We start from the raw sequence: 24,517 nt of genomic DNA, 5'->3' as shown, positions 1-24,517 counted from the left end.
CAAAGGGAATGCTGAGAAAGAGAGGTGTCTCTTTGGGGCCTTCCTCACTAGTAACCTTAGGAAGGAGAAGGAATGCCAGCCTCCATCTGGGCTTCCCATGTGTGCAGTAGGCAGGGCTGAGCTCACGGTGCTCAGTGCTGAGGCCATCTGCACCACTTCTACCTGTATGGGGGCTGCATGGCAGGGCTGCCCTGACAGTGCCCCTGGGAACTGGGGCTCTGCCACCCTCCAGGTGCCCAGCCAGGGTAATGTGACTAAGCACTACCAAGGCAGAGGTGGATCCTGGAAGCAAGAATGTTACACCTTCGAGATGCTCATGGACATACATGTGCTGCTCCAAAAGCACATGCAAGGCCTGTGTAAACATGGCCATCAGCCAGTCCTTCAGGGATGTCTAGCAAACATTAAGTCACTTGAGATGTGGTATATTGTTTGGCAACTAACATCTCACAGGATGACACTCAGAGGATACAGGGTACAGCCTTGAATTTTAATGTCTCCATTCAGGGCTCAACAATGTAGCCATCTAAGTGAACAGACCTCATCAGATGGACTCTCCTACACTGCATGCATCTAGAGCTTCATTCAGTTGCCTGCACATGCCTAGTCCTTTTAGGGTACCATGCAAAACACCTGACATCCACACTGATATGATACAGGGATGTTGAGACTTGGACTTAGAACAGCAGCAAGTTCCAGGTGGCTACCTGATCTCATTATCACACAGCACTAGATCTCTATATGCCAACAGTCCCTGCATTTAGCTAGATTAATCACAGTCTCATAGTCTTCAATTGCCTTAAGGACCAGCACCAGCTAAGCAGGGCTTGTGAAGGCCTGAATGCAACAACAGGGCACTGAGAAGGATAATGAAGGCCTCCAGCCCTATCGGTTCAGCTCAGGGCTCTCAGTGCATGCTGTATGAGCATTTGGCTGTTCCAAATCAGGTCTGCTTCTTGCATTCACCCTTCTGTAACTTTGAGTAAGTTTACTGTTATTTTTAACTCTATTGCATTGTACTGAAGCAGAAATTAATTCTCCCCAAAGTACGACATAATTAGCTTGAACATGAAGTAAGACTGCTTGTTTTTTGTTGGTGGTGGTTTTTTGTTTGTTTGTTTTCCAAGAAAAGGATTAAGTGCTTTCCCTTTTGGATCCCCCTACACTTCTTAATACCCTGCCCTGACTTGGGGACAGCTGGTGGTGTTAGGAAGGGGAGAGAAGATAAATGAACACACTTCTTAGAAAAGTAAAATTCTGGGGGGGAAGGGAGAGGGAAGTGTTTAAGTGCTTAGTTTGGAATGCCATTAAGAATTTGGAATGGATATTTCTGTTTGTCAGCGGACACAAGACTGAGCAGTTGCAATTGATCCTCAGGACTACTTACATGCTTTTTTTCAGCTTCATTGCTTGCTTTCATCTGTTTATCCCCTTCTCTCTCTACTCTTGGCTATGTGCTAACTGAACTCTGGTGAACAGCACAGCTTTTCAGCTAAAAGCAAACAAAAAAAAAATCTCTGGGTGCATTCTTTTTCTTCTCTGAACCAACAGTCTGCAAAAGTCTCTCCTCATTATGTTAACAAATAAGATGTGCCAAGGACTTTTTTGGCTGCGAAGACAACTGGCACAGCGCATATCACATCCCTGCAGCTGAACTCTACTACCAAAACAGTGTGAATGTCTGTAGGCACACTTGCACCCAGGAATGGTCCACTGCCCTTGCTGTCTCCTGAGCCCTTCATAGGTGTTGATGGGAGACTGTCAGGTGATCTGGGCCAAACCCACACCAGGAGGATGCTAGCAATTCACCATGTGGTTGGTCACTGGCCCTGAACAGCTGTGACCCAGGAGGATGAAGGGAGCTGTTCCCACTCATACTCAATACATTGTGCTTTCTATTAAGAAGAATTACAGAATGTGGTACCCACTGTTCTACGACTACACAGACAAAGTACAAGTCACTGAGTGAAAACATCAGCCTTATTGCAATATAAAAATATGAAAGTGCTTACAGTTTTCCTAGTGTCTCAGCGCATTCAGCTATTTACCAACTCATCTCTGTGTTCATCTCACTTTGCTCACTCTGTGCTGCATTGTCTGAGCATGACCATGACTGACACCTGTTGTGCCAGGCCCTACACCTTGCCATGGCTGGGTGTCAGCTCTGCAAGGGAGGGACAAAAGGAAGATACATAAACTAGCTTGAATCTGCAGGGCATGTGTCAACTGCCAGAGAACAACCTAAACTCTGGTTATGTACAGACACGTTGTACAATGGAAGAAAGATCTGTCCAAAAAGATAAATTTGAATAATTCTCATGTTTAGCAGGGAGCCACTATAGCATGGGCTACCTTCTACAACAGCCTTCCGAGGATGTGAGGCTTCTGGCTCATGGGACATGCTGCCAAGACCCCCTGTGGAGGGAATTAGTTTTGCTTGTGTTCCACAAATGGTCCCTGGCAGTAGGAATGGTGCATTTTCCACTGAAGTTATTAGGTAGCCAGCTAAAACAGGAGGAGGCCATGAAGGTCCAAACTCCTCTGGTAAAGAAGGGTCAAGAGCCCTCTTGCCACCAGGCTACTATTGCAAAAATCACCCATTTTATCAGACCTCTTATTTGCTCCCCTCCCTTGGTTTCCTTCCATCTGATGAGTCCTCATCTTCTGTTTCCCATACTAAAAGAATTGTAGGCTAAGGTATGTATAACTGATGCAGATGCCTCTACTTCTGCTTTACCCAGACAAACATGAGAACTGTTTTTGCTTTTGTGACTGCAGCAATGTAGCTCTAACCCTGTGCTGGGATTCCAGGTCAACAGGCAGAGTCCATAGGATGAACAGAGAAAACATGAGAAACAGATGAGAGCTAGACCCAGCCTAAATGATCCTAAATGCAAGTCTGTGAGTTGGGATCCAACCCCCTGGCCTTGTCTCAGAGCCTTCAGTAGCCAAGATCTACCACTGCAGAGATTGCACTGCAGGGCAGCTCAAGATTTTCTGATGCAGTACGAAGGTTGCCATTTTGTACTATACCTGAAGGGGCAACGGGTAGGATGGATACGTAGAAATAGTTGCTGCAGAAGGACAAAATCCAGCGTACGTCAGGATCTGCTGGGCAGGGTTGTACAGGATCTGAGGAGGCGGTGCAGCACTGAAAGCAATTTGGGACATGGGTACCTGTTGAGCACAGAAAACAACAATTTAACCAGCACCTTGCAGAGGGGTCTGGAGCGGTAACTGGTCCCAACACCACAAATGACACTGCAATTTAACAGCTCCTGATTTTCCAACGTGAAAACAGTACTACAAAAAATTTAAAAAGTGGCAATCAGAGTGAGAGGAGGGTGTAACTGGAATAAATTTTCTGGCCAGAATTACATAGCTATTTTAATCATCTTTCCTTGGAAAGAAGACAGAGGGTGCTTCCCTAGCAGCAGTTACAGAAGCACTGGAAAAAATTCAGACCACAGACACCCTGAAAAGCATAGTGTACAGCTTGACTGTCTCCTCTTATCCACTCCAGCACCCAGTCCTTCACACTTCACTGCAGATTCTTTCCAATAACAAGATGACTCTCTCAGCTTTCCTACACAGTTCTGAAAAAAACCCTCTCTTTCCACACCACCTGTTTTTCTTTTACAGCTCCCTCTCGCTTGTGAAATGGAGTTCTCGGCTGGCTTTACAGCACCACCCCAGGTATGCTTATCTCATTCCTCAAGAAATCAAGAGAGATACTCATTTGCATCAACGTTCAATTGACTCCTTCATCATATCAATCTATTGGCATGCCCCTTAACTGCAGCATGAGACAAGGTTTGCAGGAAGAAGTAATAGCTCATTGTAAACCAACCAATAAAATTAGGGGGAAAAAATAACATCAACACAAAACCCAACAACAGTAACAAGCAAAATAAAAAGCTGAACATGACAGTGACTTGTGTTCCTAAAACCTTATGCTACATAACCATTTGCTAAGAACAACAGGGCTCTGATAAAGATCTTAATGGCCTTCTGCTTTGCAAAGTGAGACAAATCCAATGGTTTCTCTCCTCTCCTTTATTAGCAAATTCCTTTACAAGAGAGCTTGGAACCTTCTTTTTTATTGAAATAATGAAATACGGTGATTGCAAGACAAATACTGAAAGCAGCAGCCAGGAGCTTTTTGGCATTTCCTTTCAGACTTAACTATGAGAGACATGAAAAACAGCATCCTTCAGAGATAGCATACACACTGTGATTGAGACAGGAAGGGTGCACTGATTCTTATTGTAGATGAAAAACATCATCTAGTTGAGTCATGTACTGCATGAAGTTATTTGGCTCTTTAGAGAAATTTAGCACCCCAGGAGCTGGCAAAGAGAAAGGCTGTCCCCGAAAGCAGAAGACCATTTTACATGAGAAGGCAAGTCTCTCATCTTCAAGATACAAAACATATCCTTTATACAAACCCCGATGGGTGAATATGGTTCCTGCTTCCTGGAACCTCTCTAAATCCTTTTATGTTGTCTCCAACTTTAGCACCAGCATTCTCCACTTGCTAGGGGTGAAGATTACAATAGTCCTAGGGGACAGGCTTGCAGAGTCAACCATCCTTAAATCCACTGACCTTCTTACCAGGCCATCTGCTCAGAGCCATTGATGATTTACAGGTATTGAGGCTGTTTAGATGCTGATATTGAGTATTCTAGTAGCAGTGCTATGATAAATTAGTCACCTAACATACAAGATGTCTTTGTTTTAACCGAGATGGAACTGTTTTAGTGTCTGGTATGATGCTGTGCTTTGGTTTTATGAGAAAAGTGATGCTGATAACACACCAGTGTGTCTAGTTATTGCTGAGTAGTGCTGCACAAGGCCAAGGCCATTCCAATTCCTCAGATCCTACTAGCAAAGGGCTGGGGCAGGGGGGAGAGGAGCTGGGAGGGGACAGGATCAGGACAGCTGACTTAAACTGGCCAAAGGGATATTCCATACCTTATGGCATCATGTAGAAGGAGATTTTGAAGGGGGTGGGAGTGCATCCTTTCTGCTTGCTGTGGGACTAGCTGGACATCCATTCGGGGGGAAGGGGGTGTGAGCAACTGCTTGTACATCACTTATATATATATATACACATACATATAATTGTCATAGCTATTTTTTTTTCCTATCTTCTTTTTCCTCTATCTTTGTAAGCAGTTTTTATCTCAACTGAAGAGTTCTACTTTGTTTTTCTTTCCCATTCTGCCCCCCACACCCATCATTCTGGGAAGGGGGGAAGTGAGCGAATGACTGTGTGATGCTGAGCCACCTGCCAGCTAAATCACAAGACAAGGGTAGGCAGAGATGTTTTAAGCTGAAACAATTCCTTTTAACATCAAAGTGCACTTTTCATTGCAAGACATGAGTGATTAGGGGTTCATTTTGGTTTCCATTTTTGAGCAGGGTGAGGGAAGAGGAGAGGAGTGATAGGAATTATATTTCATCTGTTCAGATTCCCTTAAGGACTCCAAGGAGAATAATTAAAAAAAAAAAAGCCAACACACTCCTCCAGGACCAGAGGTCATTCAGATGAATGCAACCCTGAACTCAAAGCAGGCAGATTCCTTGGCAAGGTGTGTCAGGAAAACATCTCCAAGTCATCAGATGAATACCAGGGCAGGGAAGGGAGATGTTTTAGTTAACTCTTTATAATAGCAGGTAGTTTTCCATGTGTTTCTGTACCTCTGTCAAACATAAGAAATGATCAAAATATTTTACCATTTTGGATGCTCCTATTTACATTAACAAAAGCAAATTAAGACATAAAGACAACTTTAAAGTAACTGCCTGGCCTGAGTCCCATATGCATGCACAAGGTAGACCTAAACAGGAAGGTATTGGCACAACTGCTGTAGGTCCTCCAGCAGATCACAGAAGACAGACCCGGAGTGGCACCGAGGCTATGGGGAGTTGATAAAGTGGCTCAGGAGAGGATAAAGCGTTTCCCACTGTGCCAGCTCAGCTCTCTAGCACACAGCAAAGCCACTGGGAGCACGCCAGGGTCTGCAGAGAACATGTCACAGGAAAGAAAAGCTGCAACAACTAAAAGAATACTTCTTTTCTGTCTGAAATACGATGGGTGTAGAAGCAACTACCCTGTTTTGCAAACTCCCTCCTTGCAGTGTGTTTTGTCTGCCAGCATTCTGAACAGATAAACATGATGTTCTGTTGCAGTGGTCGGTCAGCCTTGTGTTTCCTGGAAGCCAACCTCAGAGCCATGCCCTTAGGCGCTGCAGAGGGCTGCAAGTGACATCCTGAAATACAGACAATTGTCCTCCCACATGTTTTGAAGCCTTTTCTTATTTCAGTCGCATGCTCCTTTCTCTCCCTCTTCTGTTTGATGCTTTCTTGGTCCCCCTACGAGTTACTCCTTCCATAATGAAAGCAAACAGCACATGAGTAAAGCTATTATAGTCTGTATCTCAAATGAACCCTGAAAAAGTACAGTCTGGAGCAAGGAATAGTTATTGTGTTTTTGACTGCTCCTTTAGTAACTCTTTCAGAAAAAAAGCATGCCTCTCGTGCTGGGCTAATGAACATAAATTCTCCTTAAGCTAGCGAGGTGTTTTTTTTCCTGCTACTGCTGCAGAAGAGATACTAAACAGCTTATTCAGATCAAGTTTTTACTTGGAGCCGCAATAGACCTGCTCCAGCTGAGTGCTGAGGGAAATTGCTGCGAATTCCCTTCCTGTCTTCTTGCCACCTGTCTGGAGGACTCAGGGCTAGCCCCAAGCTCTGCTTCCCAGAATAGGGAACAAACCAGACCATGGAGAACATTTCTCCCAGGAATATCTCCTCAGCTTGCTGTCCCTTAGGAGCGGTGCAGTGATACCCCTTCACCTTGCAGCACTGAGATCTGCCTGGACTGGAGCTCAGTCCTGCTACAAAGCCTCAGCCCAAATCCTATTTAGCCCATGAAATCTGCCTTGCATCAGTCCAGGACACAGACTGGCTTTCCACACCTTTCCACATCTCAGGGAAGCACTAATAGCCCTGGCTCAGACTCTTCGGCAAGAAGCACTGAGAAAACTTCTCTCTCAAGCAGCTATAGCTGTTCACATATAGCTAGCTGCACTTTGCTATTAGATCCTTGCAAGGGTCCCTTCACACAGTGGATGCATCAGTTGCACAATGCTTACATGCAAAGGTTCAGTGTGATTGCTCACCATAAGTTAGAGAAAAGTGCAAACATTTGCAAACTTGTAGCAAAGGTGAATTTCAGATAACCCAAATAGCCCTGCTCTATTGCATGTTTTTAAGGCCCTCGTAAGTGGGTCTCTTGCACTTCAGCCTTATCCTCACACCTCCACCTGCTCAATTCAGAAGCTTTTTGGGTGGGGGACCATCTATGCTTCAGAGTGCCCACCCCATTGGGAGCCACTTCACAGGTCCATCCCTCCTCACACACAGCCTCTTCTGAAAGCAGAGGCACATATCAGTGTGGCACAGAGAACAGTTAGAGAGAGGCAGTCTTCAGTGAAACAACAGAGGAAGTTAATGTGATCTGAAAATAATTATTTAAACAAAAACTCATCAGGTCCTTCAGCGTTAAACCCTATTCTTGGGAAAACAAGTATATAAATCATCACACTAAGGACCTGAGTTTTATGTTATCTAGAAACTAGCAACCCTTAACTCTTCTCTTGCTCACATGTTGAATTAGAAAGAAAAAAAGATGTCACAAATGAAGTGCCAGCATCTGTTCATGCAGACGCCTGTTTTTCCCCTTCCACTCATGTATTGACCAGATATGACCTACTTAGCTGTGAGCAGCTGGCATGCTTAGCCTAAACATGTGGCTCCAGACTCCCAGACCACACAGGAAACATGTTTAAAGTGCCTCTTCTGTGTACTTAAGGCTTGGTTTTTAACTCACTTGATAACATCAAAAAGCACAGAAGTCATTACAGAAGGCAAAAAAACTGTAAGCCTTACCATGTCTTTAAATGCTCCAAGAATGGCTGCTGTGATGATCCCCAGAAACAACCCAATGATGTTCAGGACTGTGGAGGACCACAGCAGCCTATACAGGTGAACCACGTCCTGACAGTTGCTCACACCAAGAAATTCGTAGTAGCTGGAGGACTGCTCTGAGCTGAAAGGGAATGCAGGCAGCATCACTGCCGTGTTTTGCACAAAACAAAGAGAACCAGAGGATATGAATCCCTCCTGTTTAATATCCTCTCTGGCAAAGTATTTAATCCACACTCCCACCTACGGATGTTAACACTGCTCAGATTAACTAGAGAAAGCTCTGCTTGGCTCAAATAACCATTAGACATTTAGTTTTATAAATACCAACCTTAGTTTATCTGATCAGTGTTGACATAAGCAAGGTATTCTAATTCCTTGCTAAGGGCCCCTGAACAGAGAGATAACTTGGTTATGGTTACTGCCCTTTGCCACTTTGCTACTAGCTAAAACATCTTCAGCACAGCTTTTTTTTTTTTCCCCAAGTTCACCTGGAAATCAGCTGGCATCTCTAGCAGTGGGGAAGGCAAGTTGCTCAAACATTAATTCAACCACAGGAAGGAAGACTTTGCCAGCTGGCCTCATCTGTTCATGTTCTGCAGTTCCAAATTAACAGATGCTACATAGTACAGTATAAAGATGTCCCTTCAAACTATGGACTATACTATCCAGAAATTTGTTTGTTTGTATTTCTACACTGCAATGGTGCAAAACCTGAAAACATCTCCTGCCATTCTTCTCAGACTTCTCTACTTAATGCTGGGCAAAAGCTACTCTTTCATGCAGAACTCTTGTCTACTACATATTGTGCCAGCCTCGTTGTTACGCACCAAAATTGTACGTGACTGGTGGCATGCTGGACAAAGCTGGCACAGGACTGAGGCTACTCAGGGCTGGTGATATGTGAAAAGAAATTAAAATAATACAAGACAGAACAGGAGACATGGAAAGGAAGAAATATGTGAAATATATAGAGGAAAAGAAAGAAGAGGGACTCTGCGTGAACTGTAGATGGCTACAGTGACATAATAAACACACCATAAGATGATCCTGAGCTGTAGGGAGAATAAATGAAGAAGCTGCACTCCAAGAAATTTTCTTCAGTTTCTTATACGTGGCCAGCCAGTTGTGCAAGTTCACTCCATCTATTCCACATTATAAACCCCTGGATTTGGCTATGATGTAGTTTTCCTAACCATGGCTCTACTCCTGGCAAATGACTGTATGGCAACCCTGTGATAACCTTCTGCTGATCACTGTAAGCATATCCAGATATTTCCTCCCCTCTTCTGGCTTCTCACACTTCAGTAATGATGAAGTCACACGGACAGCTTCAGGAAATGCTCACAAGACTCTCTGTATCTATCCTACGGCAACTTAGTAAAATCCCATGCATACAGAAGCTATTACTAACAAAAGAGCTCTGCATTTGCCTGCAGCATGATCTCCATATATGGCTACCTATGTTTCTGTTCATTTTGTCTTCCCCATTTTGGTAGAAGAAATGATTAATTAAATCTAGTGAGAAAACCACACTGCATGATCACCAGTAAATCCTGACAGAGCTATAACAGAGTGGCTGGATTTGATCACACAGCAAAGAGCTAATTATATAGTTAAGAAAAATGTCTACACCAGCAGATAACCCCTGAGCTCCTATCCACTGACATCTGGACACCAGTGACTGAGAAAGTGACTCACTCAGCACACAAGCCTCCTGCATTGCATCTGCAGGCCTAAGGGGAAAATTCCCCATCACTGATGTGGAAGGACAAAACAACCAGAGATTTCGCAGAGGTTCTCAACTGCACACAGGTACTCACTTCTCACAGTTGTACAGGTCACAGCAATAGCATGTGTTACTCTTTATTTTCAGCTGGCACTTGGTGTTTAAGGTATAACACGTCACCTGCCAAAAAAGAAGAGATCAACTTTTAATTTCAGGTGTTTCAGTGCAATATTCAAGTCACCATACTGACCTCCAAGAAGCAGGTATGACAGTGTCAGATGTTACTTACCGTTAAGCAGAAGGATGGTGTGTCAGGGCTTGGCTGAGTTTTCAGTCACTGTTACAGTACTCCACACTACTTTGTTAAAACCCAGAGTTTCCAGTGATCCCTACAGCACTGACACAGCAACGATGTGCACTGAAAGATACACTGTGGTAAGCCACCACAGTGGGTAAGAATACCATCCTTTATTTTGGGGAAACGGGCAAAAATGCCAGTTTCTCTGAACAGCTTCTAGTAAATGGAACTCTTGCCTGCCCACCCAAAGAAGGAAATAATTAAGATTAACAATAGCAACGATCTCCAAACCCACAAACAAAACCACTCACAGAAGTTCCAAGCTCTTCAGCAAATAACCAACATTCACAGCAGACTCCTGAACATAAAACCAAAAGGATTTATTTTGCAGGCTCCTGAACATAAAGCTGAAAAGATTTATTTCTGTGAGCAGGAATTGAATGGACTGGGCAGATGTTAGTACAATAAAGGCAGACACAAATAAAACATTCCCAAAGTAGACAAGAAATCCTTTCAATTAATCCTTAAGTACAGTAAGTATATATCTTTTATTCAGCTCCACAGACCAATTTAAATATTTTATATGCAAGGCTTTATTTTTTTTCCTGAGATCTTTATTTTGAAATCCTTGAGAACTGTTACATTCTAAAAACTAGGAGGGCAGAAAATACTTTTTCCTATAGTTCTTATAGGAAGAAAAACACTCTAACAGCTGAGAAGCATTTTGTTTACAAAATGCATATAGAATACATTATTGAACAGAAGATTCCTCATAATGATAGAGCAGAAATATCTTGCTGAGGAATACATGCCTGCTTTCAAGAAGGATGTGTCAGACAGTCTCTCATTCCTGCTTAGCCATGAGTATGTTCCTTCATGAGATAATCTTTGCAGATGTTACCCCATGTTTCTCAGCTCCTGAGTTCTGGATCAGTACATCCTTCTTAGTGTGAAAACTGTCATTGTCGATGAGTCTATAGTCTTTATGTGTTTGCTCCTGACAGAAAGGAAGGTCCTACACAGCAATCAGCACCAGAGAAAGTTCACCTTGCTGCTGATCTCAGACTTCCCAACTTGTTCTTAGCACAGTTTGAACAGTGAAGTTAGAAGGGTGATACAATGATGCCTTGGGATTGGTTTGCTGCCCAGCATGAGGCTATATGTACGATTAACCTTCAGTACAAACCAGTTGTTCTAATCCAAAATGGAAGTTAGATTATAAAAGGACGGATCCAGTTTGAGTTGCAACCCAGAAATGAAGATCACAGCCTAATACATGACCCATTTGTCACAAGAGAGTCTCACCCTGAGACATCACTTCATTTTAATAACTTTATTCTGTTGTGATCCAACTTATCAGAATTCCATACAAGCACTTTGCTGCCCTGAAGACATTATCCGCTGTAGCCCTCTGCAGCCCAAGCTGCAATTTATGGCAGGAGAATAGGGCATTAGTGTCAATGACTATCTCAGATTAACCGAGATCCACCTCAGAAGTAACTGAAATATCACATGGCTATTTCTCAAAGCGTTTTGAAAACCAGTCCTGGAGTAGACCATACCAATATATCTACTACCCAAGCCATTTTGTTGGAAGGCTCTAATACTTCTGCACTGAGTGGAACATAAGACTTTGGCTTTGAGCCCTCATCCACAGCCAAAATGGCCTTGGACTCACATAGCTAAAATACTGTTGTTCCATCACACATGTGACTGGGATCAGAGTATACTGTAGGGATGCTAAAATGTGTTTTTTTTTTTCTCTGATACATGGCTTTGGGTAAAAAAAAAAAAAAAAAGTAGTAGTTTCCCCCATTCCAGTTTGCCCCTTCTGACTGGGAAAGGCTGAAAGGACAAAAGGGAGATTGGCAAGATCTTAAGATGCATTTTAGCTACTTCTAGGCTGCAAGACATATTATATTTTTGGCCAACGGAGTTATTGTAGTTGTCTATTTTTATCACTGCATTTTTACAACATGCAAAGAGCAAGACAATCCTTTTTAGGAGATCAGTAGATAAACCAAAATAGACAAATTTCTGTGTGGTGTGAGCAGGGGTGGTGGAAACAGGCCATCTGTGAGTATCCTGCATGTCAAACCTATTTTTCCATTTCAGTGACCAGACATTTAGCTTTTTTCACATTCTGGCTGTTTTTGCATGTCTATCCCCACAGCACAACTGAAGAGATGTTCCCACCTCAGAAATTTGCGTGAAAAACTTATGATTTTCGCTTTGAGCAAATAAAATAAATGTATCCTCCAGACTTCATGAGCTGGAGACCACTCAAAAGCTAGAGATGGCGATCAAAAGGGAACTCACTCCCAGAAAACAATCTGTCTTTCTGGTTTGGTGTTCGCCTGGAATGTTAAGCATGTCTCTGGCTCACCAGCTGGCTAACTTCAGGAAAGCAAAAGCCAAGTTCAAATGCCATGAATCAGTAACTGAATTAGCACATGCTGATTCTAGCTCGGTAGACAACCAGACAAGAATGTTATTACAAACTAACCACACTCTTAAAAAGATATGTCTGGGGGGGGACTTCTTGGTAGAACAGAGGTAGGAGTTCAGGGTGGCCTAAACTGAGATATTCCCAATATCTGTGCAGCTAAGGAAATCTGTCTAGGCAGAAGCCTGGGGTCACCTGCAGGGAGTTGAGGTCAACATGACCTGAGCTACACACTTAAAGGAATCAGAAGCATTTTGTGGGACATGTCTGCCTGAATGTGCATGGATATGTTGGAAGAGGATAGAGTTTCTCTGGGTAGCTCTTGAAACAAGGAGGTCACTTAAACATGTTTGTCATAATTTTCCTGGAAAAAACAGCTGAATGCCCTAGTAGTAAAATTTAAGGAATATTAACTGCTTAGGTTAGTAATAGACTTCGCTAACCTATCTAGAATTATCAACAGTAGCATTCTGTGTACCTTTTTTTCACAACCACAGGACAAATGGTTATGAATATCTGGCATCTTGTGAGTTTCTTTTCTATCCTGCTCTGACTGATTTTCTTTTCATTCCCATCTATTTACCATTAAAATTACCTTAAAATGAGAAATAGGAAAAGAAACTAAATCCAGATTTCTCCAGAGGCTAGCCCTTTGGGTATAGGCACTTTTCATATCATTTTAATGCCCTTGAGACAATAAGAACTGCATACAAACAACGGATATCCTTGGCCCGTGCTGGATAAATACAGAGAATATAAGTCTTCAGGACAATGCAAGTCAACAAAAAGTGACTTTGTTTACCTCTGTCTGGTAGGCATCATATAGGAATCCTACTCCACTTGAATAAAACTGGCATCTTCTGTTGTATAAAGGTCTAGGTTCCTGTAAAGAGAAAAAATAAGAAAAGTATTCAGTCTGGAGGAAGTCTGAAAGCACTGCATCCCATGTCCCCATGACAAATGTTAATAGCTTAAGCTGGAACCAAAACATACAGTTGGGTAAGCAGTTCACATACCCCAGTGTTGACTTCTTTCTGGAATACATCTCCTCAGTGTTACATTTTCCTTCCTCAGTTTGCCACTAAGCTATATGAGTATTATTTACTTATTATTTACACTGTCCCAGTCAACTATCTTGAGAGGACATTACCTGAGATTAAAATATTTCCTTCCCCTATGTCAAACAGCACTACTCTGCAAGAATGGTCCAGCCACTCCTTTTTGTGGTAGTTTCTTATCCAGGACAAAGAATTACTTTGCTGTATGTCTTCAAAATATATGACTTTCTTTAAAGGGATTTCAGCAATTTCCATAGCGAAACAAAGAAGGATACCTAAAACTTTAAGTATTCCATTTACTTCATCCACTTCAAAATCTCCAAACAAAACAAAACAAAAATAACAACAATAAAGAAAAATGAAAAAAATGAAAGCATTCAGGGGAAGTAATTCACAATACATTTTCTTTTCTCTTCTTTTCCATTTATGCCTATTGTAAAAGATATATTTGCTGTTCATAATTTCTGTTTTGCCTGTGACAGCTCCCACAAGCTGATACAAGGATATTTCTTTGTGTCCCTCCTTTAGCTACGTGAAAGACATGTTTCTGAACTTGCCAAAAGGCCACTTGAAGGCTGGGGGTGCATGCCTCAGCCAGTTTCAGGACAGGAACATATTTGCCTAGGGAGCATTTGGCAGCTGAAGAGTTCTGTGTGATCAGGTATATCCCTCAAACCAAAGCATGAGAATGACTTCTGTTATCATAAAAAAAACAAACAAACAAAAAAAAAAACCTTCAACTTTTTATCACTTACCTAGTCCCAAGTCATAATCTGGACCTTCAAAGCACTCAAATGCTATCACCAATGTCAGTCAGATCACTTCCAAGAGAGAAGATGGGAACTTGCTATCTGCTTCCTCTTTCCATTCTAACTTTCAAACAAAAGACCACTTTGGTTTTTAGCAGAAATTAGTGTCAGTTAACTTTCACTGCATTGGCCTGGACTTTAAAGCTTCTTGACCCTTTCAGGACTAACCCAGGAATTGCAGTAAGAGCTTTGCTCTTCATGATCCCTTTTCTCAGTAGTCCATATTTGTTAGATATAGAAGCATGAACTGTATACATCTGCCAACCCAAAATAAGTACCAGTAAAAATGCAGAGCTAGGCAGGAATGCAGACAGGTCAATGAATAAAGCTAATCCAACAACATGCTGGCTTTTCTGATTACTTTGGCAAACCTAAGAAAGTTTGGACTCCTAAGGGTTAGGGAAAGGTTAACTTCCTGCATCAAAAATTATTTATTAATAGCACACAAGTGTAAGAAAAAATGCATTAGTAACTATTACTTTCTCAAGAGGAAATGTAAACACCACACAAACAGCATGCCATGTTTTGAACTAGGACAACATTCTTCCATAGGCCTGGAAAAGCTTCACTCTGAATTAACACCTGTTGGATTTTATGGGCCTCTTCCAACACAAAGGCAAATTGGACATATTTCAAAGCTATTACATTATTCTCGATGGACTGCTCATAAAATACTTTGGCCTTTTGTATTGTTCACTGTCCACTGTGTATGAAAATGGGAGAGCCACTACTGTTTACAGAACACTGGTAGAGACAGAGCTATTACGCACTTAAATATATAAATAAAACAATACATATATACACACACGTACATGCTATTAATAGTGGGTTTGATGTATATAGCAACAATATCCTATTGATTACATATATCCTATTATACATATATCCTATTGAAACAACATTTTCTAAACTCAGACTGATGGCAATCTAGCCATTCTGCCTGTCATACATATGAACACCCATACATGAAGTGAAAATGGTATCAGTGCATAACAAAAAGACCTCAGTATGCAGGCACAAGGCAGCAATGGTGACTAGCACTTTTTATAAATACCAGTATACAAATTCAAGCACACAGCTACAACTTTGTATGGACTTCTCCCCCTTCTGGCCAGCCTGCTGGTGTTTATCCCCTATATACTTCAGGGGGACTCTAATTAGCAGATCTTAAAATTTTCAGTGGTGTCAAAAAAAAAAAAATTGCACAGCTAGCAGTTTCATTTATCTTCAGGCAAATCAGAGTTGTTCAGAATTGAACCCTATGAATAAAAATAGCTCTCTCTGATCTTCTTATACCGTTTTTATTTTCATATTTTGCATACATGTGCACTAGAACCCATGAAAGATGAACACCTAAGAAAGATAAAAGGCTTTACACCAAGAAAGATAAGATTGGGCCCAAATACAGAGAGCTTTGTTTTGGTTGGTTGCATATACCAATTAAACAAAACAAAACAAACCAACACATTCTCTTTGACAGCAGGAGCATTGCGATAGATGATTTGTGTAAGGAGAGTACTCTTTGAATAGTATCTTTGAATTTGAGATTTTGTCTTCAGAGGATGGCTTTGTGTGGCTTTTAACTGAGGTATGGAAATTACATTTTTCTACTCCAGTTTTTGTTGCCTTGGAGAACGTATATTTTGGATAACATAGGGAAAATTCCACCTCCTGTACACTGAGGTCCACTTTCTGAAAATGCAGATGTAGCATAAACGGTATTGACTGAAATTTATGCCACGCTTTAAAGACATAAAACAATGTTGCTAATAATTTACTGAAATAATTATATTGTGAGGGCTATTTTTTTCCAATTACAGTATTTATTCAGTCTTAGCTTCCCTGGCTGCATCAGTAGAAATATAGTTTAAAGAGGGCCAGGAACTGTTCCCAGGCCTGAAACTTGATTATCCAGCCCATTAGGTTGTTAGAATTGTGCCTGTGATAGGTTTGGCCTCGGCAAGCTATTGCTCTTCCAAATTAATTTTGGTGCCTGGTTTGAAATAGTATAGACCAAAAATCATTCCCATTACGTGATCTGGACATTGCCATGCTGTTTATCACTCTTAAGAGATGTTAACAATAACAACCTGGGCATTTCCACACCAGTTGCCCTGGGGACCAAAAAACAGATGCAGGCACATCTGAAAGACTAATATAAATAAAACTGAGGAGTCTAAAATCAGACTAATGTTTTTAGTGGCTCATTAACTTGAAGTGTTTTATTTTCAATTTGTTTTCCCCTATTACATTTTTGTAGGTCTTTTTTATCTACAGCATAGATGGCAGTGAATAGCAGGTGGAGCTGCCAAGATTTTTAAAGTTTAATCCTAATAGCAAACTGAAGCACAATTCTTCAGTGCCAGCTCAGCCTTGTGCCAGCAGCTCAGCATTCCAGAGATTATCACTCCTTTCAAGATCAGTCTCTCTGTGAATGTAATGCTATAACAGCATGGAAAGTACCACGATAATAGCAGGGTGGCAAAGTCTTCAGCTACTGCAAATGAGAACAATTCCAAACGCAGCAGCCACAGATGGAGAAACAAAGAAAAGGAGCTGCTTACCTTCAGAAGGCCTCAGGTTAGCAGGGATCTCCAACAAGAGATGCCCTTGCCTCCACTTGCCAACCCATAAATGAGGTCTGGGAAGGGGTGGATCCTGGCTCCAACCCTTCCAGTTACTCAAGCACTCTTCATGCACCTGAACCCCCATAGGTTAGCCCTGCCTTCCCACCAGGTGCTTAATCACTGGTTCAAACTGTGATTTAGCATTTCTGCTACAGTGAACTTTAGCAAAGCAGGCATGGAGATAGGAACAAATACATGTTCTTAGCAGACAGCTTTTATGCTTTTCTAGAGAGACAGATGAAAGGGTGACATGGTTTGGTGGCCATGGTGGTGATGGGTTGGTGGTTGGACCAGACGGTCTTAGTGGCCTTTTCCAGCTTTAATAATTCTGTGAAGCATAGGTATCTGCCTCACGCTGACACTCTGTAGCTGGAGGCATGAGGCAGTACACAGCACATGGGAGTATACAGACCAAAGAGCCTTCAGACAAAGAATCTCATTAAACAAGGTGCCAGCATAATAGCAATCTGGGAAAGCAGACAGAGAGAATCGCAGTCTTGGGACCTGAACTGCAGTAGATAAGCTCCCACCTTGTACAAGTAATATACAGATCTTTTGTCATATCTGTATCTCTCTGGCCAAGAAATTTTTCTCAGTCCTTCAACATCCTTCCAAAAGAATTTTTGAGTATTTTTAAAATGTTATGAACAGCTTCCATACAGGCTGTGACAAGGTGGGCATTAAGGAACATTTAAGTATAACGTATGCATTAGTGTCCTCAACACCACAGTAAGAAAGTTTTGTACATGAAAAAAATAACTACCATGTGCCCCCAAGATTTGTATCTCTGGCATGAAGCACACAATTATGCCTCCTGAAATCAGAAGCAAGGTGTTGTTTTTTTTTACTGTTGCTTTCAATGTTTACTCACGCTAACCATGCATTCAGTTTTCAGTTTGCAATTTCTAGAGTAGGAGAGGTTTTCAGAAACAAATTTATCTCGAAATTTCACTATTTCAAGAAAAGAGCAGAAATAATATCCTTCTCCCTCTCTAGACTCTCCCATTCCAAATACTGAATGCACGTCAGCTGATGGAAAACAGACTAATTACGATAACCATTTAAAACCAGTTAGGTTCTTACAGACCTTGATACAGAATCTTTAATCCCCTGGTAGACCACAGAATGCCTTACCCTTAATTTGGGAGAAGTTGAACTTTGGTACACACTGTTCAAAGATAATTATTAAAATAGTATTCCTCATATGCTGCACTGGAATTTGTGTAATAATGGCATTGTATTCATAACTTCTGTACTTCAGAGAGCACTTGGGAAGGGATGGGAGCCCAACAGCAGGAGCCGTTGGGCAGGATGGAGCATCTTGTGAACGTAAGCTGGGAACTAACCTTCTCACAGAAATGCAAAGCTCCAGTCTAGGGCCTTTCCCTATCTCACCCGCTGTTCAGAAATAATTCAATGCTGAGAATAGGAAAAGCAGGAGGTATGGCTTAAATACTACTTAACTCTCACAAACCAGATTTCTTTCATGTTGTGCTTTCCAGGAGCAATTTTTAGGATTTTTATTTAATTTGAAAGACTTGATCCTACACAGTTCTCTTAATGCTTTGGAGCACGAGATATTCACATTCATTCATTTCAAACCAGCAAGAACAGACAATGCCTATATATTGTCAAGGATGAGATCCACATATGTGTGTTTTATCTCATTTTGCATTTCCTCGGTGATTTTTGTTCCCTCTTGTTTTGTAGAGGTAGCCTCTGTATCACTTTATCCAGGAAGGATTTCAGGGCTGATATTACAGCTGGAGCCAAGAAAAAGCCTCCAGACACAGGAGCTGACCCTGATGTGCCCAGACAGGCCTGTTCCATATGAATAACATTCTGTTAGGAAAGGTTAAGTCCTCTCCAAATAGTTGTTCTTTTTTCCCCAATGACTTTTGTCAATACTCTGCCTGGCACGAACGTGAGAGATAGGCCCATCAGTCTTCACAAGCACATGGAGACAAGTTAAAGAAGCAAGAGTTGCCTTCACATCTCCATGTAGGTTCAGCAAGCCAGCACCTTCAGCTGCTGCAGGCATGGGTGGTAGCAGGCAGCACAGAGGTATTGAGTGAGGCTGCTGAGAGACGCTGCTTGCCTGAGGGTTGCTGTGCTGCAAACAGGATGCCATCAGAGGTGCGTGCTTTGGCTGTGCTGGATTGCTGGGGCCACACAAGACTCCAAGGAGGAAGACTACTCCTGCTTTAATGCATCAGACACGCACTAAATCCAAGCCTGACACTAGAATAACACTTGCTTTTCTTTAATTATGTTGTGCTATCTGATATCTTTCAGAATGAGGTGTGAACCTTTCAGCAATACCTGGACTAGCTATTTTGTGTAGTGAAAAATCTGAATAAAAGCCACTGGTAAACCTAAGTTTCTAACAATGTAATTACTGATATTATTGAAGTCTGTAATTTTAGTTATTGCTTGATGCAGTTATATATTTAATTGCTTATTATAGCTGATTACTTATGTTGATTGCATTACCTCGATTATAAGGTTTGTAATCTGAACTGATTGCTGTCTTGATTAAAATGATGTTGCACCACATGTTAACTTTTTCACAAGAATACAAGAACCGTTTATCTTGTTTTTGATAATGCAGTTCAAATATATGAAACTCTTCTCCTCTTTGCCTTAAAACTCATAGAATATAAACGAATCTTCAAGAATACTACTGCATGTCATCTTGCAAAACACTAACCCCCATGCATCTGAAATACTGAATGACTTGCTGACTGAAATGTAGGTTTTTCACATTTATCATGCTCTTGTGGAATTTTTTACCTTATAGAGAAGGAAAAGAGATTGTATGAAATGCACTAGTTGAGCAGTGTATATATTGAATATGTATATATTCAAATAAGATGCCTGAGGCTTTAATGTTGCAGTGGAAATGTTGTTGCTTATCATTTTCAGGGCATGACACACCACTGATAGGGACCTCTAAATAACCCCACTATAATCTGAGTAATGCACTAACAAATTTGTGTCTCATTTTTTTTATGCTGGATATTGAACAGAAAACACATGAACTAGCTGCTTACACCCAGCAATTTGTCATCAAACTCCCTCTCATTCCTGTAAAGGAAGTCCCCCTGCCTGGCACTCATCACGGCACACAGAGGGGTCAGGTTGATAAGGTCTATCCAAATAGAAGGGATTGCCACATGAGGCCTCTGAAATGTAAGAGGGCTGAAAGACTACAGGAGAAGGCCCAGAAGGAACAGAAAAACAGAAGTTACAAAATCAAGATGATCTGAACAAATAGTGAAATGTTTCATGCATATCCTGATCCACCTTCATGTGCTCGAACTTGTTTCAGAAGGGAAGAGGTTCCTGGAAGCATTCAAGGCTGGGTTGGGGCTTTGAGCCTCCCGGTCTAGAGGGATGTGTCCCTGCCTAGAGCAGGGGGGTTGGAACTAGAGGATCTTAAAGGTCCCTTCCAACCCAAGCTATTCTAAGATTCTAGGTGTCTTCCTTTATTACACCCTATTCATTTGTTCACAGGGCAAGTCAAAGTACTGATCTTCCTTAGACAAAGGATGGGAAAAAATGTCAAATATTATTGCTCCAGTCTGAGATTGGCAGGTAGTTACTACCTCCCCCGGACCCGTATCTTTGTTTCTATTGTACAGTAAAAAATGCAAAGCTGGTACATCTGCTGAGTCATTTCTGAGAAAAGGAAACAATGAAAGGAATTCTCTTCTGCTGACAGTCCAAGAGAAGAAAGTAATGGCACTTTTCAGAGCAGACCATGCCCCAGTCACCACCTTTCTTAGGACTGAATTGTAACTAATATGCTTTGTATAAATTCCACCATAGCTAGTGTTCTGTACAGAAGGTTAAAGATGGAAGTAGACAGTAAATCTCCCTGGATCCAATCAAACAACTGACAATTACCCCCAACAATTGATTCTTGGATTTCTATGAGACACAGAGAGAACTCTACAGATGCAGACTATGCATGATCTATGGGATCTAGAACAGCAGTGTCATTTTACATATAGATTAAATCCTGCTCACACTCCCTCTATGGTTACAGTACAATTATTTGTGCAGAATACACAATCTCCCTCCTTATCTCTAGAGCTTATTTACAACATAGCCTGTGCAGTTAGCATCTAATTACACTAAAACAAAGCTAAAAGAAAATAGTATAATTTTTAAGGCCGAAGGAATTAGAAGTGCCAGATTCACTATTATCCCAGTACACTGAAAATTCTACTGTGGTATGCACTGACATTGCGCTCACTGTGAGACAGGATCATGTAATTAAACAGAAATGACACTTAATCATTTGCTTTCATGTACTCAAATGTATATCATTCTCTTAATATTTTCTCCAAATGGAAACTTCAAATTAGTAAAAGAGTAGTCTTTCTCCCTCACTATTACAATTGTACTAAGAGATTATTTATTGTACCTTCAAGTAATTCTCATGTCAATGCTGTTTTACTGCAGCTCGAACGACTAAACTCATGACATTAAAGAGGGATGAGCCCATCTCAGTGTGGGCTGTTAGATCTCAACAAGGGGAGCCAGTGGAGCAATGTCTGCGTCCCCTGGGGGCTAGACCAGCCCTTGTTTTCCCCAACTGTGAAAGCTCTGATGCTATACTGTCTTGAAGAGCCAGGAGGCCTAGGACAGCTTTCTACTGGCCCTGTCCCAGAGGCTGCAAAAATAGGGAGTATATAGTAAATCTAGAGAGATGCTACTAGGAAAGAAACCAAGAATCTCTCAATTTTCTTTGCCATTGACAAGAGATTCACTCTTTGGCATCCAAACAACAGCATGTGTGCTGCCTAATGGTTCAAATATTTGTGCTTGGTTGACACAATGCCAACCAGTTACAACAGGAAAGAAAATTTATTTTTTTTTTTTTAAGAATTTTCAACTTAGCTAAACCTGGAAGGAACTTTATGAAAAAAAATAAAAGAAAAAGGAACTGTATAACCAGAAGGCTCTGCTTGTGCTAATATGAGAGGCTCTGCAAACTCATGGGAGTCCTCCATGGAAAGTACTGCAATTATTTTTCTTACTGAAAAATATCTGGCAATCAAATTGGAGTAGTCTCACAGGTCCTCTGTAATAGCAATAAACTCAAGCTATACGTACTGTACTTAGCTGGCCAAAAATAGAGGAAGAGGAACATCAGACTACAGATTCTTTATAAAAATACCCTGAAGCCTTCCTGTACCCCCTTATACAGCATAAATTTCATTTCTTCTAGCCTAGAAAATATTAGCCAGATGACAGTTTTGCTGTCAAGCCCTTAGATGCATCCAAAAATTCATCATGGGGTTGTCTTGTGTGTTACCTGATAGCTGAGGAATGGAGTTTTTAGTAGAGAATATTTCAGTTGTGGTCATGTTAAAGATTGTATTTCCTTCACAGATTTCAAGCCCAGAAGACATGCATTAGAAATTCTAACAGTTTTCTACATTTTTAATCTGAGAACCCTGAAACAACTTCCAGTGGGGAACACATTCCAGCAATAAGATTTAACCTGACCATAAAAGCAGTTCACAGGGCTTTTCTTTAGATACCCTACTTTAGAAAGGCTCTCTGAATAACAAAGCTAAATATTTTCACCTCAAGACTTCTGCATTAAGTTCATAACTTCTGGATACATTTCATGAGATTATGTAAAAAGTAACCTGAGATTTGAAGATGTCAGTGATTGAGAACCATCCATATCCTTGACAAAGCTGATCTTATTGTTTACTGTCATCAAAGCTGTGTTCACTTCATGGTTTCAACTTGTTTAGCATTGACTTCAACTCACTGCACTTGTACTCTTCTGCAAGACTGAAGAGCCCTGTTATCAGGCAGCCTTTCATTATGCCAAGACCAACTCCTTCCCAGGCTGATAATGTTTGTTGTGAAGCAGAAAGAAACATAAGAGCTAGAGTCAGCAATCCAGCAGTAGTCATACAGGCTATATACATGCACTGCCAAATAAAATTCTGGGACTCATTTTCAGTCCTGACTCCAAACTGCCCCATCCACACTGCTAACATCCATACAGCCTGATGTTACCCCTTTACTGCAGATTTCAGGAGAGCTTGCAGGGATGGTCAGAGTGGAAGTGGCAGCTATCCACTCTTGTTAAAGGGATACAATGCTTGAGTCTATTCCATAGCAACACAGAAGACATGGATACTAATACCTTACAAAATACCCACGATTATAGGTAAACCAGCTTCTTTTTGCAAGTGGGCATTAGTGTTCACTAATTCCAGGGTTATGTTAGCCCAGTTAGCTACATCTCCCTGGTAGAGGACTTCCAATTTAGATTCTTTACTATATTTATGCTTAATTCCTCCTTAGGCCTGTTGCTTTCCACTTTTCTAGTGGTTGTAGCCTAGAGCTAGGATGTTTTTTCCTCTGTTCTTTTCACATCAGCTGGAAGTATTCACAAGATGAAAAAGGCATCCCCAAAACCCTTTTTCAGCCCAGGGAAGAGTTTCTGAGCACTGGTGTAACTGTGGTTACTGTGAGAAAGATCTCTACCTGAAAGGTTTTGCTTGTTGAGAGTGTGTCAAAGCAGACAGCAACGCAGAGCTTCATTGATCTAAAATGGCTGAAAGCACCTGATGTACTGACATCTGTAGATACCTGTAAACTCCTTCCAAGGCTCTTCAAATTAGGCTAGATGTCTATCCAAAAGGAGCTCTAACATCTGGATTATGATGTTCAAAGAAGAATATTCATCCTTTGGCTTCAAGTATATTCAATCACATTTGGACACATGAACCATCATATAAGCATGGTCATAGAATCTTGCAGTACAGTTCAAAAGGAAAATCTTGGAAGAACGACTTAGTCTGGATGCAAGAGTCTTCCTTTGCTCCAATATTTAGATAAAGTCTATAAAAAAAAAAAAGAATCAATTCCCTCCTGTAACTAACTGGCACTCAAGGAACACAGTCTGTGCTTCCCATCTCAGTGTAAGATGCGAGGTCTAATACTAGTAATGCTGTGTGATAGCTGGCTATTGACTTCAAAGTGCACAGAATACAAACTTATGCACTTTGTATTGAAGAATTTTGTCAGTAAAACCCTTTTCATCCTGGTGGACCAACAACATAGACATAATTACCAGACTACTGCTTGTTTTCAGTCAGAAATAACCAGAGGTCACTGAACTAAAGAAAAAAAAAACAAAACTTTTATAATATATGTTATACATTGTTATTATATTAACGAGTCATACAGGATGGAAATGGAATTTAAAGTAATTAGCTGTAATTTGGCTTGATGTAGAAGCATACAGAATGCAAAACACATTTTGTACTCTTCTCCAGTGAGGCTAGCTAACTTGAGAAATTAGTTATTCCTTGAGATGAGAATTCTACCACCAGTTGTCAATGTAACACTGTAGTAAAATGCAGAACTTTCCAGTGAAGCTGCTGGGCACTTGTGTTGCAATTCTTGACCAAGTTTCTGTGATCTGCACAAAATACTTTAAAGATGGGGAAAGGACAGACATTCTCAGCCAACCTAGCAGGAAGATGAACACAGATTTGCCTTCATGTAGGCTCTTAAG

The 24,517-nt window shown here is 41.2% G+C and overlaps 1 protein-coding gene across 1 annotated transcript in view; it reads right to left on the bottom strand.

Moving 5' to 3' along the window:
* TMEM255B (transmembrane protein 255B) overlaps window positions 1-24,517 on the bottom strand; it is a 53,883-nt gene that overhangs the window by 2,460 nt on the left and 26,906 nt on the right. The window contains 4 exon segments of the mRNA XM_065741088.1: window positions 3,034-3,177; window positions 7,957-8,116; window positions 9,816-9,901; window positions 13,268-13,348. Coding sequence (XP_065597160.1) covers window positions 3,034-3,177; window positions 7,957-8,116; window positions 9,816-9,901; window positions 13,268-13,348 — 471 coding nt within the window.

Source organism: Cyrtonyx montezumae, unplaced genomic scaffold (assembly GCF_038088225.1).
Source record: "Cyrtonyx montezumae isolate F1298 unplaced genomic scaffold, pur_monq_1.0 scaffold_3, whole genome shotgun sequence".
Taxonomy (NCBI): domain Eukaryota; kingdom Metazoa; phylum Chordata; class Aves; order Galliformes; family Odontophoridae; genus Cyrtonyx; species Cyrtonyx montezumae.
The sequence above is the reverse complement of the archived record's forward strand: the minus strand, read 5'-3'. Positions and strand labels throughout refer to the sequence as shown.